The sequence below is a fragment of the Moschus berezovskii genome, chromosome 19 (genome assembly GCF_049115385.1).
Source record: "Moschus berezovskii isolate FMDL1 chromosome 19, NW_MosBer_1.0, whole genome shotgun sequence".
NCBI classification, from domain to species: Eukaryota; Metazoa; Chordata; class Mammalia; order Artiodactyla; family Moschidae; genus Moschus; species Moschus berezovskii.
This window is the reverse complement of record NC_142478.1, coordinates 50,767,329-50,783,445: the sequence shown is the minus strand read 5'-3', so window position 1 is coordinate 50,783,445 and position 16,117 is coordinate 50,767,329. Positions and strand designations below refer to the sequence as shown.

The window sequence follows — 16,117 nt, the reverse complement described above, 5'->3', positions numbered from 1 at the left end:
GACTGATGCCGAAACTGAAGCTCCAATACTTTGGCCAGAAGAGAAGAAGAGCCGGCTCATTAGAAAAGACTCTGATGCTGGGAAAGACTGAGGGCAGGAGGAGAAGAGGCCGACAGAGGATGAGATGGTTGGATGGCCTCACCGACTCAATGGGCATGAGTTTGGGTAAACTCCGGTAGATGGTGAATGACAAGAAAGACTTGCTGCTGCAGTTCATGGGGTCACAGAGTCAGACACGACTGAGCAACTAAACAGCAACCACAAATAACAACTAAATCACTATGTTCCACACCTGAAATTAACACAACACTGTAAGTAAACTATAGTCCAATATGAAATATAAAAAATAATAAAGACAGTGGGAAAACTTTCTTCATACTCAAGTGTGAAGCTTCATAAACAACTCAAGCTCCATGTACAACTCACGTAATTCATCTGCTATATTGAGGAATTTTCAGTTAGGCCATGGAAATAAAGCAAAATCTTTCATGATCAAGGAAAGCTTGGGTATGTGTTCTTTTTAAAATATATATATATATTTATTTATTTATTTTGCTGCCCTGGGTCTTCATTGCTGCACACAGGCTTTCTCTAGTTGTGGTGAATGGGGGCTATTCTCTAGTTGCGGTAAGAGGGCTTCTCATTGCGGTGGCTTCTCTTGTTGCAGAGCACAGGTTCTAGGGTGTGCAGGCATCCGTAGTTGTGGTGTGTGGGCTTAGTTGCCCCATGGCCTGTGGGATCTTCCTAGACTAAGGATTGAACCCATGTCTCCTGCCTTGCAAAGTTGATTCTTAACCGCTGGACCACCAGGGAAATCCAGGTATGTATTCTTGATTATTTCAAAGTGTGTCTGTTCATGTTTAGGATTACATGAGATTCTCACAATTGTCCAGTGAAGGCTGACATCGACAGGGTTGATGTTACAAAACAAATATTTAACCTTTTATTCCCTCTTTGGTGAACTGAAAGATGGCCAGGATAAAAATGAACAATGAATATTAGATTTCATGAATCTTACATCTGTATCGTTTCTACTCTTTGTGAAAGAATTATCATTCAGATGGTAATACGTATGACTATTATAATCATTAACAGCCAACAATAAGCATACTGAAAGCATTTAAGGCGTCAAAAAAAAAAAAAATCACACTTTCCACAAGAAAGACCTAAAATTTTGATAACTTTATACCATTGTCTCAGGTCTTGTTGTTAAACTCAAGTTCTGGATGTCAGAAGACCTGAATTGCCTTGCCGAAGAGAAATTGCTAGAGAATGACTCTAATCAAATCATTACATTAATAATAAAAAAAGATCTTTTTATTTCTGTCACTTGATCTGTCATCCTGACATTGTCAAGTAGCAATAAACTGCAATCATTAAAACTTCACTTTCGAAAGCAAAACTGAACATTTTTAACCGATCTATAACATCTCTATTATGAGATTTTTGCCTGGAGCAAAAAAAAAAAAAAGGGCTAGCTCTTTCCGGCTTCAAATTTGGACAAGTCAGCAGATGAATAAGGCATTGCTAAACTGTCAATATTCCACTGTACAGTGACAAGACAGATGTACAGACTCTATTATTAAACAATCTTCCTAGCCACAGTGCATTACAACTTTATTTTTTGTTGTTTGTTTTCCATATGTGATATTTTCCTAATTAAAAAAATTTTACATTCACCACGGGAATTTTCAGAAATACATACTGAGTCAATGAAGGGGACATTATGAATCACGAGTAATGTTGCCATCTGGCAACATCCTGATTGAATATCTGCTAAATTTTCCCTCTCCTATATTTATTGATAAAATTGGTCTTAACTCATTAGCTCTTTTGTAATCAACTGACTTTATAGAAGATTTATCAAGATATAATTCATATACTATAAAAGTCACCGTTTTAACATTTACCATCCAGAGGTTTTTAGTTGAACAGCCAGCATGTGTGCATATGTGCTAAGCTGCTTCAGTCCTGTCCAACTCCTTCAGACCCCATGGACTATAGCCCATTGGGCTCCTCTGTTCATGGGGACTCTCCAGGCAACAATACTTAAGTGAGTTGCCATGCCCTTCTCCAGGGGAATCTTCCTGATTCAGGGATCGAACCTGCATCTCTTACGGTTTTCATATTGGCGGGCGGGTTCTTTACCACTAGCACCAGCTGGGAAGCACTGAACAAACCTCAGCACTATCTAATTTTAGAGTATTTTTATTACTTTCAAAAGAAGCCCCATATTCATGACCAAAATCTATCCATTCTCCCCTTCCCAGGCAACCACTAATCTACCTTCTTCCTTTAAAAAAAATTGAATTAGAGTATTGTTGGCTTACAATATTGTATCAGTTTCTGCTGTATAGCAAAGTGAGAGGTATACATATATCCCCCCCCACCTTTTTTTTAATTTCCTTCCCATTTCAGTCACCACAGAGCACTGAGTCAGAGTTCCTTGCATTCCTTTGCATGGATAGATCATGTGTTTATCTGCTCATCTATTAGCTGTGATAACAAATGCTGCTGTGAACATGTTTGTACATAGTTTTTGTGTGGACATTTGTTTTCAGTTCTCTTGGGAGTAGAACTAGTAGTGCCGGACCTTATGGTAACAGGTTATCTTCAGCTGTACCTGTGGTCGTTCCTTCTATTTAGTCTTGTTTGATTGGTTTTTAGGGATTTCTTTCTTATTTTCAGTTCTTTTACTCTCTCTTCTGAAAATTCTTTCTCCCAAAGTTTTCTCTAAAGCTCACTGACTTAATTTTTTCTTTTAAGAATTTTTTAAAATGTACACCATTTTTAAAGTCTTTATTGAATCTTTTACAATACTGCTTCTGTTTTATATTTCAGTTTTTTTGGCGTGAGACGTGGACTCTTAGCTCCATGACCAGGGATCGAACCTGTACCCCCTGCATTAGAAGGCAAAGTCTCAACTGCTGGACCACCAGGAAAATCCCTGATTGCATTTTCTACAGTAGCAAGTCCAAAAGTCATTGAGTTTCTCATTCCATCTTTCTTACCTCACAGACTTTTTCTCCTTGCTGGCTTCACCTGTCTTTGATGACATCATGTTTATTTAGAATCTGAGACCACTGGTCAGTATTTAAAATTATCCGTATTTCATGCACAAAATTCTGTTTCTGTCTCTGATTTTTAAAAATTTTCCCCAAATTTTCTTGAGGTGATATTTTTAAATGCCTATGGGTTTTCTGCAGCTTCTCAAGTGGTGCAGTGGTAATGAATCCTCCTGCCAATGCAAAAGACACAAGAGACTTGAGATAGAGTCGGGAACACCCCCTGGAGTAGAAAATGAAAACCCATTCCAGTATTCCTGCTTTTAAAATTCCATGGACTGAGGAGCCTGGCGGGCCACAGTCCATGGGATCACAAAGAGTCACACACGACTGACGGACTGAGCACACACACACATGGGTTTTCCACCTGCTTGAGTACCTGCTCCAAAAGTGTGCTCCTCATCCAGTAACTGCCTTTTATTGTTACCAGTCCAAAGAGGAAATCTTACTGGCTTTGACATGTCCATGCCCCCCTGTACCAGAACCTGCTGTCAATATTAGGAGATAGTCCTGATTTGTGTATGTGTTTGTGTGTGTGTGTGCCTGGATCTCTCCTACTCACATTCCTGGTCCTTTTCTTTTTATAAATTAATTTATTTTTTATTGAAGGATAATAGCTTCACAGAATTTTGCTGTTTTATTTGAAACCTCAACATGAATCAGCCATAGGTATACATATATACCCTAATGCACAATTGAGATTGGCATTCTTGGTATCTTCCTTCAATTCAGTCTTGTACTTTTCACAAATATGTCTGTACATTTCTAACATATGCATGATAATTTTTTCCTATACATATGTACTTATTTAATTGGAATATAGCTGATTTATAATGGTATGTTAGTTTCTGGTGTACAGCAAAGTGATTCATATACATATATAGACATATATGTCTGTACATATATTTATCCTTTTCATATTATTTTCCATTATAGTTTATTACATAGTATTTAACATTGTTCCCTGTGCTATACAGTAGGACCTTATTATTTATCTATTTTAAATATAATAGCTGAAAATTTCCATGGGAACCTGGCAGAATGAAAGGAATGGTTAGGTACCATGTCCTTTCCATCATCCTATTGGAAATCCCACAAGATTTACTCTTTATAAATTGCTGAGATCAAGGTTTCTGGTCCCTTAACCCATCCAGTCCACTTTTCTCTTTGGAGCAGAAAACTGATTCTGACTTAAGGATACTGCTGCCTGCAATACATGATGTTTCTTACCTCCTTTTGAAGTCTGGTTAGGCCATATGATTAAGTCCTGACCAATGAGAAGCAGGAGAGTATTGGAGGTTGGCATGAGAGTGAAAGTGAAGTCACTCAGTCATGTCTGACTCTTTGCGACCCTGTGTACTGTAGTCTACCAGGCTCCTCCATCCGTGGGATTCTCCAGGCAAGAGTAGTGGAGTGGGTTGCCATTTCCCTCTCCAGGGATCTTCCCAACCCAGGGATCGAACCTGGCTCTCCCGCATTGGAGGCAGATGCTTTAACCTCTGAGCCACCAGGGAAGCCCGTTTCTAGAAAAGTTGCTCAAATGGAAATGATCCAGTGGAGAAGGCTCTTTTCTGTCAGTTTTGTTTTTTTTTTTTGGTTTTTCTAGCCTGCAAAGCAGATATCATGACTGGCACTCCAGCAGCCATCTTAATCTATGAGGATAAGAATCATGCATAAACATGGTGTTAAAGAAAGATAGGTGCCTGGGACCCTGATGGTACTGAGGAGTTGCCAGGCCATCTATGGCCTGCCTGTATCATGGTTTCTCCTATGAGACAGAGAAGTAAACTTTTACTTTACCTAAGTCATTTTATTTTTTGTAAGTCTTTCATTAAATTATCAAACTTAATCTTAATAAAAGTATTATGAGATGGATTTATCATGCCAGCATATATTTTTGAACATACATTCATGATCGTAATCATATCTGTGTATCCTTTAAATATTACTTTCTATTTATGGTACCTCATGCTATTACTTAAGCTATATTTGTTTTAAAATGAAACATATTGTAACAGGGAAGAACAAATCTGACTTCATATTGGATCTCTTTATTTTTACTTTAACTCTGTGTTCTATTGCTTTTGCTACAAGTTAAGAATTTGCCTGTAGCCTGAAATATACAGCATAGCTCATTCTCAAGGCTCGACAACTCATTCATCAATTTATTGTCCTGTCATGTGGCAAGCAGTATGAGCATGAAGTTGTAACAAAATCACCTATAATAAATGGAAAAGCAGTATCTTATGAAGTAAATGGATAATCATGAGAAAGGATTAATCCTAACTATGTACTCTTGCTTGTCTACAATCTATTAACAAAGGATAGAGACTTTTAAGACATATTAGCCCCTAAAAGAGAATTTCTCTTCAATTAGAAGTCTTGCTGGATAACTGGAAAACACACACATTCCTGTCATTTAAGTTTATTTGATCCTGTTTCTTTATACCACCTAAAATCATTTAAATAGAAACTATGGCTAACTTTGGGAAACACTCATCTATGCAAAGAAGAGCAAAGAAATAAAAAGATACATGACTTTTGTTACACATTTATCTAAGTTTACAAAGTGCTAGAGTGAGCAAGATTTAGAAAATGCCAAATGGAATTTGATGGATGGAACATAATTAGTTATTCTCCTTCTGTCTCATAATATTTCCTGGCAATGCTTAGTCAAAACAGATCTGATAGCTGTGGGTAACATTCATATGTTAATACTGTGATGATAAGGCTTTGAACAACCACAGTTCTTTAAAAAAATGAAGGATGTATTTCAACTTAGATAAGAGATCTTCACTTACTCCTGTTGAGTTCATCACTAGACAAGTGTCTCCTTAATCCATAAAATTACACCTGCCACAGGAACTTAACTTCATTAATGCACCTTCACAGTCCATGGTAAATTATTAGCAATTCACAACCCATGATTCTCAAATTGATTAAGACTGACTCTTTTGCATCTTTATGATCTGACTCTGACTCTAAGAATAACTAACTGATGGATTTTCCTGGTGGTCCAGCGGTTAAGAATCCACCTTGAAATGTAGGGGACATGGGTTCGATTCCTGGTCAGGGAACTAAGATCCTACATGCCATGGGGCAGCAAAGCCCATGAGCTGCAACTATAGGATCCCTGTCCTACAACGCAAGATCCCACATGACACAACAGAGATCCCTCATGTTGCAACTAAGACTCAGCATAGCCAAAATAAGTAAATAAACAAAGTTTAAAATTTCTTTTCTATTTTTCAAAAGAAAAAAAAAAAAGAATGAAAAACATTCAAAGAGAGTAGGGAGAATGTATAAAGCAAAACTGCTTCTGAAGCAAAACCTATTAACATGAAAACATCCAATCCAACATATGTTTTCCAATTATCCTTTAAGGAAAAGGAAACAGATCTTCTGGTGTGCTCACTATTTCCAAGAGTGGAGCATGATTCTTCTGCATTTAACTCCATAAAGACAGAAGTAAAATAAAAAGAATTTAAAGGGAGGATAAAAGTTGAACATAGAGATGAATATATCATATTCAGAAAAGACTATTTTAACTGTATACATAATATTAAATGGTAATACATGCACATATTAAAAAAAATCATAGTCCAAATGGCTCACAGTAAAAAGTAATTTACATTCAGCTCTCTTCCCCAACTTCCCAGTTCATTCCAAAAGAAATCACTGTTGCCAGTCCCTCTGCTGAAAAAGTGTCCTTTTCTGGGTTTTCCCCAAATAGGTCGTCCATACAGATGCTGTTATGAACCTTACTTGATATGAACAGGTATGTCAGAGACTATTCAGTATGTGTGTACTTACAGATTTGCATCGTAATACATAAAGTAATGGAGATATAGTCTAATTCTAGGATGTCACTAAAGGAATATTCACGGAGACTCTCACATGTAACAGATGTTGCTGTAGGGTCTGGAAACAGCTACCAACCAGACCGGTGTGGTTTTCCATCTAAAAGAGCATGCAGTCTACAGCTTCCTCATTGAGCAAAGTCTTCCTGGCTGAAGTGTAGCAACTAGAGTGAAAAACACTGAATAAACCTCTACCTCATAACATATACTTTTCTGTTTGCTACTATGGGTCCAGATGATGAAAGACGGCATATGTACTCATGCAGACATACACAAATACATGTAAGTATGCCATGTATACATGTAGATACTGAAACACCCATATCCCTTATATGTCCTATATATCTATATACACTATGTATATGACATATTACAAAGACATGTGATCTACTGCATGTGCACACACATGTAATAGTTTACATACGCACACAAATAGAACATATTATGTAGAGGGACTGATGTGTGTTTCTGTATGTCTACATGAGTCCACACGCTTTCTTTCATCATCTAGACCCATAGTAGGAAATAGAAAACTGATCTCAGAGTCTACAAATGGATAAGGAATAGTCTCCATAGTGAGTGGCATGATGATATCAGAACTGTGAAGGAGTAGCTTGACATTCCATTCAGCGAATTTGTTTCTAAAAGAAGATACTGATACAGATGAAAGGGGAAAATGGCAAGCACCATACATTTGTACATTTTGATATGTCCTAGAGCTGTTGATTTTCTGTTTCATCTGAAGACATGTTAAAGCCCCTTGGGAATGCCTGTCTTAGTTGATGCATAAAAAGGCAGCTTACACCCTACGTCTTAATGGGGATGAGCTACTCTTGGAAAGTTTCTTTAATTTCTCCATGCCCAAGACGGACTGAATGAATGCTTAGCCAGAAAGTCAATAAAATGCTTCACATGATTCAAATCCCTTTGCATTTCATACATAACACTACAATCACTGCTACTCCCACTAATCCATACAGTAGATGGCAAGAAGAAACAAGAAGGGAAAAAAGCACCTCGGTTGGGATTTCTCCCAAGTCTCCCCCAGACTCCCGCAACTTTCTGGTAAAGAAAAAAAAAATATGTCTGTCTATATATCTATCTGTGTATGCCTCATTTATCTATCTGCCCATCCATCCATCACAGTATCTATTATTTATCTATCATCTATTAATTGTTTATCTATCATTATTCATCTACCTACCTATCTAGCCTCCTAATTTTGGCTAACATTACAACACAAAGGAAACCCTTAAGGGAGCTGGCACCTTACTTCCCAAACCATACCACTGGTACAGACACTTTAGGCCGTGACGTCGTTTATAAGTTCTTGAAGGTACTCCACATGGCAGACCATTACTATGTAAAGACTTACGGCAGAACTCAGATACAGACCTCTTCTTCTCTGCTCTCATTTGCTCTACAAGCAAATCTTCAAGAAAAAAATTCTTGAAACACTGGTCACAAGAGGAAAGTCTTGACAGAGCTTGACAGTTGATAACCCAAATCTCAGAGCACCCATGTGAAACAGGAGCATGGAGGGAAATCCACATCATGTCACCTCCCAAATTTGCATCAAATGCTCCTTGGAAATATATCCCCAAAGGCAAACTAGACATCAGCTGAGATATTAGAATAAACAATGGAAAATAAACTTCCTCTAAACATGGAGCTAGGAAGTTTAAAAAACTGACTCCAGAAATAATGCTATATAGGTACGGTTGGTCCATTTATTATTATTTCAATTGCCAGTAATACAATGAGCAGAAAAAACCCAACCAACCCCAAAGTGGCAAAAACAGGTGACCAGACCAGAAATATTTTGGAATCACAAATGCTGCTGCGTTGCTTCAGTCACGTCCGACTCTGTGCTATCCCATAGACGGCAGCCCACCAGACTCCCCCGACCCTGCGATTCTCCAGGCAAGAATACTGGAGTGGATTGCCATTTCCTTCTCCAATGCATGAAAGGAAAAGTGAAAGTGAAGTCGCTCAGTCATGTCCAACTCTTAGCGACCCCATGGACTGCAGCCTACCAGGCTCCTGCGTCCATGGGATTTTCCAGGCGAGAGTACTGAAGTGGGTTGCCACTGCCTTCGGAATCACAAATGAGGTTTCAGGAAACAGATATAAATCAAGAACCACTGAGTTTCCAAGTCTCTCTGCCCAGCTGTGAACTGACTGTTTCTAATTTGGTGAGTATCAGAGACAGTCACAATTCCCTATAATTTCACAGCAGATTGTTCACAGGCCCATCAGAAAATGCCCACACAAAATGCAATCCTTGCATTATATTTAAATTGACACGGCAAATGTGGAAGGCACCTTTTCAGGCCAGGATATCTACTAATTTTACTTGTTTGTTTGTTTGCTTTCTCGAGAAACTCTTGTTTGGAACACTTGCAAAATGAGCAGTTTTATCAGAGCTGCCCAGACTTTCCGTTTTCCCTAATCGTACAGATTAGAAAGAGGTCGCGTTGCCGTGTAACATCATTTGGAGATAAACTCCATCTGCATGGAGTAGTCCCTGCAGGTGACCCAGAGCTGCACTGGGACTGTAAGCAGGTCCACCGTGAATAATAGCTCACCTTTTTCCAAATGAAGGATTTCATCCATCTTACCTAGAAGTGCTAATAATACAGACGCACAGCAAATGCAAACCGCAGGGAAAGTGGCTGTTAACGATTTGGGGAAAAAGGAGGCCACCGTCACTGATAATCTGAATATACGGCAGGCTGTGGGGACTCACCTTTTTTCTGAGCCAGCCGATTTCTTCTGACAAACAATGACAGCGGGTGTGTACTTCCCAGCATGATCTGTGCTCTCCTTGACTTCCCACACGGAAGGGCTGCTGGCTCTCACCCCAATGATGTTCATGCCTTTCATCACCTTTACCCTGTTGGAGACAGTAGTGCACAACTGAGACGCCGGTGGAGCATCCCTGGGTTACCTCTGCTTCCGGGGACACCCAGCACATAATGGCACATTGTTGCCTGGCAGGGGTAACCCCACGTTAAATAGAATTTAATCACACATTGGCAATTCCATTCCAATCCATCCATCCTCGTTTTTTCTCCTGGTCATTCCTTCCTTTAACAGAAGAGAACAGAATAGTGACACAGGTAAGGATCGGTCACATAAAGAAATAATATTCTGATAGTGGATGGCTTTAATTAAAAAAAGAAATTACCTGAATACCCGGAGACTGTTAAAATTAAACAGAGAAAAGAAATTCATTCAAACTGCAAAAGTGAATTAATAATAACAATGCACAGTTTTGGAATGTCTTTTCCATGCCAGGTACTGATGGACCCTTCCTCTGTATTATCTAATTTCCCAAGCATCGTTCCAAGTTCAAGGGTGGATGATAGGCCCTGCTGCTCAGACAATTTTGAGAAGCATGCTAGTTCACAGGAAAACAGATGCTGACAGGGTACAGAGGCATGCCTTAATTCCCCTCACTTTTTTTTAAGATTGTTTTTTATGTGGACTATTTTTTAAAGTCTTTATTGAATTTGCTGCAATATTGCTTCTGTTTTATGTTTTGGTTTTTTGGCTGCAAGGCATGTGGGATCTTAGCTTCCCAACCAGGGATTGAACCCGCAACCCCTGCATTGGAAGGCAAAGCCTTAACCACTAGACTGCCGGGGAAGTCCCTGCCTGACTTCTGCTCTTGCGTTCCTCCCACAACATCCTCAGCATCAGCATTGTCATCACCTGGACCATCATTCCATCATCATCTCTGTCACTTATTGATTCTACAAACTGGGCGCTCTTCTGAGTTCATGACAGTTTTATTCACTCCCACGTATGCCCTGTGAGGTCAGGACCATTTTAATTTTCACTGAGAAGCTGAGAAACCAGGGGATCTGGCTGCAGGTGATCCAGGATTTGAAACGGTTCCTGAATCACAGTATGGGTCCAACGAGTCTCAGGGCTTTGCTTCAGTTCAGTTCAGTCGCTCAGTCGTGTCTGACTCTCCGCGACCCCATGAATCACAGCACGCGCTTTGCTTAGCATCACATAAAACTTCCTCGTGCTGAAGCCACTTATTTGAGCCGGTCGATTTCTTTGTTAGCCAACACTGGCCAATAACCGTCCTGAGATTTAACATCTTCTCAGACTTACTGACAAATTTGCCAAAGCAGGTGAGGCCTCCATACCAGACTGTTTATTATTTCTCTCCTTCCGTGGTGGCTCAGGCAGTAAAGAATCTGCCTGCAATGCAGAAAACCTGGGTTTGATCCCTACATCGGGAAGATCCCCTGGAGAAGGGAATGGTACCCACTCCAGTACTCTTGCCCGGAGAATTCCATGGACAGAGGAGCCTGGTGGGCTACACTCCACGGGGTCGCAAAGAGTCAGACAGGACAGAGCGACTAACACTTTCACTTTCCATTCAAACATTCCTTCTTTCATTCATTCACGGAAAGGGACAGATGACACGCTGCAAATTTTTCCCCCAGATATCAGAGAAGCAGGATGAGAGAGGCAGAGGATGCAGGGCGGAACTGGTTTCCTCGTACACCCTTATTTTTCTCTAAGAGATTTCAAATGAATACATATATAGGAAATGGAAAGGATACAGTCAAAGGACAATGCAATAAATCGCAAACAGTTGGAGGCACAAACTGCTGGGAAGAGTCATGCTTCCTGTTGTGTTTTCTTTTCTTAGTCCCTTGAGGAAAACATAAATGGATCTGCAGCAAGAAGGCCAGGGGACAAATGGGGCAGGCTGATTGATGGGTGACCAGGTAGAAGAGGCTGCCAAGAGGGGAGCCCCAGAGGTATGCTCCCCAGATTTATAGCTGTGGTACCTGTAACAACAAAGAGGCAAGGAGGTGGGTTCTGAGTCTCCATCTCTAAAATCCTCACTCTTATCACCAGATAAGACAAGCCACGTCACCCTTAATATTAGGAGCAAAGCAGAAAGAAAAGATGCCACTTTTAGGACTGGGGCTTGGTGAGAAAAGGACTTGCCTGCAAGCACTAAGAATGCAATTTCCCATAGAAACAACTTGAAGGCAGGTTGTGCAAAGCAAAGTGAACACAGCAGGTCTGAGACTGCCACCCTAGAAAGGCATGCTGGCAAGGTTGCCCTCTGGTATCTGGATTTTGAAAGGGGTTTCCGCAACTCTTTAATAAAAGGGGCCCACTAAGTCTAAATTTTTTGTACAAGCAATATAGTTGATGACGGACTCCTGCTTTCTTTCTGGTGGTCTGAAGTTACCATGCCTGCCAGGCAGGTGGTGTCTAGGAGACCTGCCCCCAGTAAAAAATTCTTGGCTCCCAGGCTTGGATGAGCTTTCCAGAGAGACAACTGCTTATCCGTGTTGTCATAACTCATTGCTGGAGGGATGAAGGACATCCTGTACAACTCCCTGAAAGGGGACTTTCCCAAGTTTGTGCCTAGTACCCTGAGGCGCCACCCCGTGTCTATTTCCTTTTGCTGAACTCGCTTTGTGTCCTTCTGCTGTAATAAATCTTAATCCAATTATGACTGGATGCTGAGTCCTTTGAGTTTTCCCAGCAAGTCATCAAACTCAGGGGTGGTCCTGGGGACCCCGAAACACATACTACTTTGCCTCATCTAACAAAGGCAAGAGAAATCACTTCTTACATTTGAACCCCAGGGCTGAAGCTAGCATTTTTAGGTGAGCCCCACACAGAGCATTGCTTCTAGAGGAGAAACAATACAATGTTTTGTGTCATAAATAATTCAAGTAGAAACCAACATTTTGAATGCAGTCATTTATAAACTGGGGATTGTATGCACAGACTAGGAAGCCATCTGACCTTCTGGTGACACGAGCTAGGATTCCTGCCTTTCAGGAACTTATTTAAATTGTAAGCAACCAAGATGGGCGATGAAAAGAAGTTCAATTCACTACGGACAGCTGCTATTCTATGAAGATGAATGCTAAGGGATGTTCAAATTACTGTGCACTGGAATTTTATTGAGTCAAATTTACTTTAAATAAATAGGTCATCAACTTGGATTTGGCAATCTTTTCGTGATACAGGAGTTATTAGTACCTAAGCTTTTTCTGATTATAGAATGGGCTCTTATTTTTCTTAAATTTTATTCATAAGTAGGTTATTTGGAATTCAGATACAGTTTCTCCGATGAATCATTTTTAAGTTCTTGGGAAGGAATATGGTTGCTTATTTAACCCACGAAGTACCCAATATCTGTTGCTAATAATTCCAGTGCGGCTACCCGAAGCTATAATCTATAGCATCATTTCTAAAGGGGGATTATGAAATGGAGAACTGGGCACTAAGAAATTGTGCTTTGTGGACATAGAATGTTTTAATAAGAGAAGACACATTTCTATAGCATATTTCAGATGTTCTGAACTGGGCAAGAGGTCCCTGCTCAAGAAACACCAGTGAATAGAGTACAGACATCAAGAATGAATGTGTGCAAGAAACGAGAGTGGTTGCTTCTCGGAGACACATCTGTGGTACACACTGAATATGGTTTGTGTTGGGTGCATCATTTTGAAACATTCATCTCAGTGCTGTAAGAAGCAGCGTTTTGGAACTATTAAGATAATCCTCAGAACACATGAAATTTGGCTCTGCTGGGTCTGAACCAAATGCTACTTCCTCCTTTTCTTGATGACAACTGGGTTACTTACATTCATTAGTGGAAGTTTTATAATCTACTTGTGGTTCAATAAATACAGGTTACACTGACAGCTTCACTACATAGAGATAAACACAGCACTTGATTTCCAAAGACATTTACTATATATTTACACTTAATAGTATGTCTACTATTGTGGCTGGGGAAAAGCCATAATTTCCCCCCACAGAATGCACATGGGCTGTGGACTGGAATAAATAAACACTGCTTGGCTTAAGGGTATATTTTATTTCAAAAACATAACAGAGTTATTTTATTTATATAGGTATACACACACAAATATATCCATGCTGCTGCTGCTGCTAAGTCACCCCAGTCGTGTCTGACTCTGTGTGACCCCATAGATGGAAGCCCACCAGGCTCCCCCGTCCCTGGGATTCTCCAGGCAAGAACACCAGAGTGGGTTGCCATTCAGTTCAGTTCAGTTCAGTTCAGTCGCTCAGTCGTGTCCGACTCTCCGCGACCCCATGAATCACAGCACGCCAGGCCTCCCTGTCCATCACCAACTCCCGGAGTACACTCAAACTCATGTCCACAGAGTCAGTGATGCCATCCAGCCATCTCATTCTCTGTCGTCCCCTTCTCCTCCCGCCCCCAACCTTTCCCAGCATCAGAGTCTTTTCCAGTGAGTCAGCTCGTCGCATGAGGTGGCCAAAGTATTGCAGTTTCAGCTTTAGCATCAGTCCCTCCAATGAACATCCAGGATTGATCTCCTCCAGAATGGACTGGTTGGATCTCCTTGCAGTATAAGGGACTCTCAAGAGTCTTCTCCAGCACCACAGTTCAAAAGCATCGATTCTTCGGCGATCAGCCTTCTTCACAGTCCAACTCTCACATCCATACATGACCACGGGAAAAACCATTGCCTTGACTAGACGGACCTTGGTTGGCAAAGTAATGTCTCTGCTTTTTAATATACTATCAAGGTTGGTCATAACTTTCCTTCCAAGGAGCAAGCGTCTTTTAATTTCATGGCTGCAATCAGCATCTGCAGTGATTTTGGAGCCCAAAAAAACAAAGTCTGACACTGTTTCCACTGTTTTTCCATCTATTTCCCATGAAGTGATGGGACCAGATGCCATGATCTTTGTTTTCTGAATGTTGAGCTTCAAGCCAACCTTTTCACTCATTAGATAGATATAAATACACATACAAACATAAATACACACACACACACATATACACACAAATATAAACGCATAGATATACACATCATATAGACACACATGGACATGTGCACACAGACAGACATACACAGGTGCATATACAGAAACACACACACATACATACACAAGCAACATATGTACACATGTGCACAAATACACATGTATATACACATATACATATATACATGAAAATATATGCACACACATACACACAGGTATATACAACATATTAACATAAACACACTCATATACACACACCATGACATACACAAGCACAAATACAAACACATATATATACACACATAGATACACAAACACATAGAAACATAATACACATACACACATATGTATATACACATGTATCTCCTGCATTGCAGGCAGATTCTTTGCCATCTAAGTCACCAAGGAAGTCCATATATATACACACACAGATATATATAGACACACATAAACAAATATTATGCGTGCATACATGCATATATTTATATACAAATATAGACACATACCCATATACACACGTGTGTGCACATGTGTGCTTGTGTGTGCTTCAAATACAGTTTCCAGAAACAGTTGAAACAGCCAGCAGCCTGGGATCAGAGCTGTGGTGTGCACCTGTTATTTCTGCTCTCCCACATCCCATCCCTCATATCCTGGGTAACAGAAGGATGCTACACGCTTCCAAGTGTTGTGGATTTGGTTAGTGGCATCCTTTCCAATTAACTGATGGGAAACCTGTCACTTCTCATTGGTTCATAGCCCAAAAAACCCCTTTGGTTCAAAATAAAGCTGTTTTGAATTCCTCCCTGTCTCCTTACTTATCTTCCCTCATTAATTATGGAAAAGAATTAAATATACTGTGTTTTCTCATACTTAGTAACTTTATGGTAATATTAATAGTCTACAATCACTCATTATTTTAATTTCTAATTTATGAGGATCAATTTATGACCATATTATGTCCCACCAAGACCACATGTTTTATAGCCTGTAACATTTCATTTAAGAACCATTTTCAGACAAATACCATATGATATCACATAGACGTGGAATCTTAAATATGACACAAACGAACTCATTTATGAAACAAAAACAGACTCTCGGTCATAGAAAACAAAATTATGGTTACCAAAGAGGAAAGGTGAGGGAGAAGGGATAAATTAGAAGTTTGGTATTAGCAGATGCAAATTACTGTATAAACTATCTTGAAAAGGTCCTACTATATAGCACAGAGAACTCTACTCAAGATCCTGTAATAAACCATAGTGGAAAATATTAAAACATAGAACAACTTTCAGCCCCATCCCTACATCTTGGCCCTGCCCCAGTCAAAAATTATTTTAATGTGCTCATTTATGATGTAATTAACAGTCCTTT

General features: G+C 39.9%; 1 protein-coding gene across 1 annotated transcript in view; it reads right to left on the bottom strand.

Annotated features, from left to right (window-relative positions):
* The window catches only part of TMEM132D (transmembrane protein 132D), an 892,244-nt gene that overhangs the window by 451,514 nt on the left and 424,613 nt on the right, over positions 1-16,117 (bottom strand). The window contains exon 3 of the mRNA XM_055405442.2: positions 9,675-9,821. Coding sequence (XP_055261417.2) covers positions 9,675-9,821 — 147 coding nt within the window. The remainder of the gene's footprint in view (positions 1-9,674; positions 9,822-16,117) is intronic.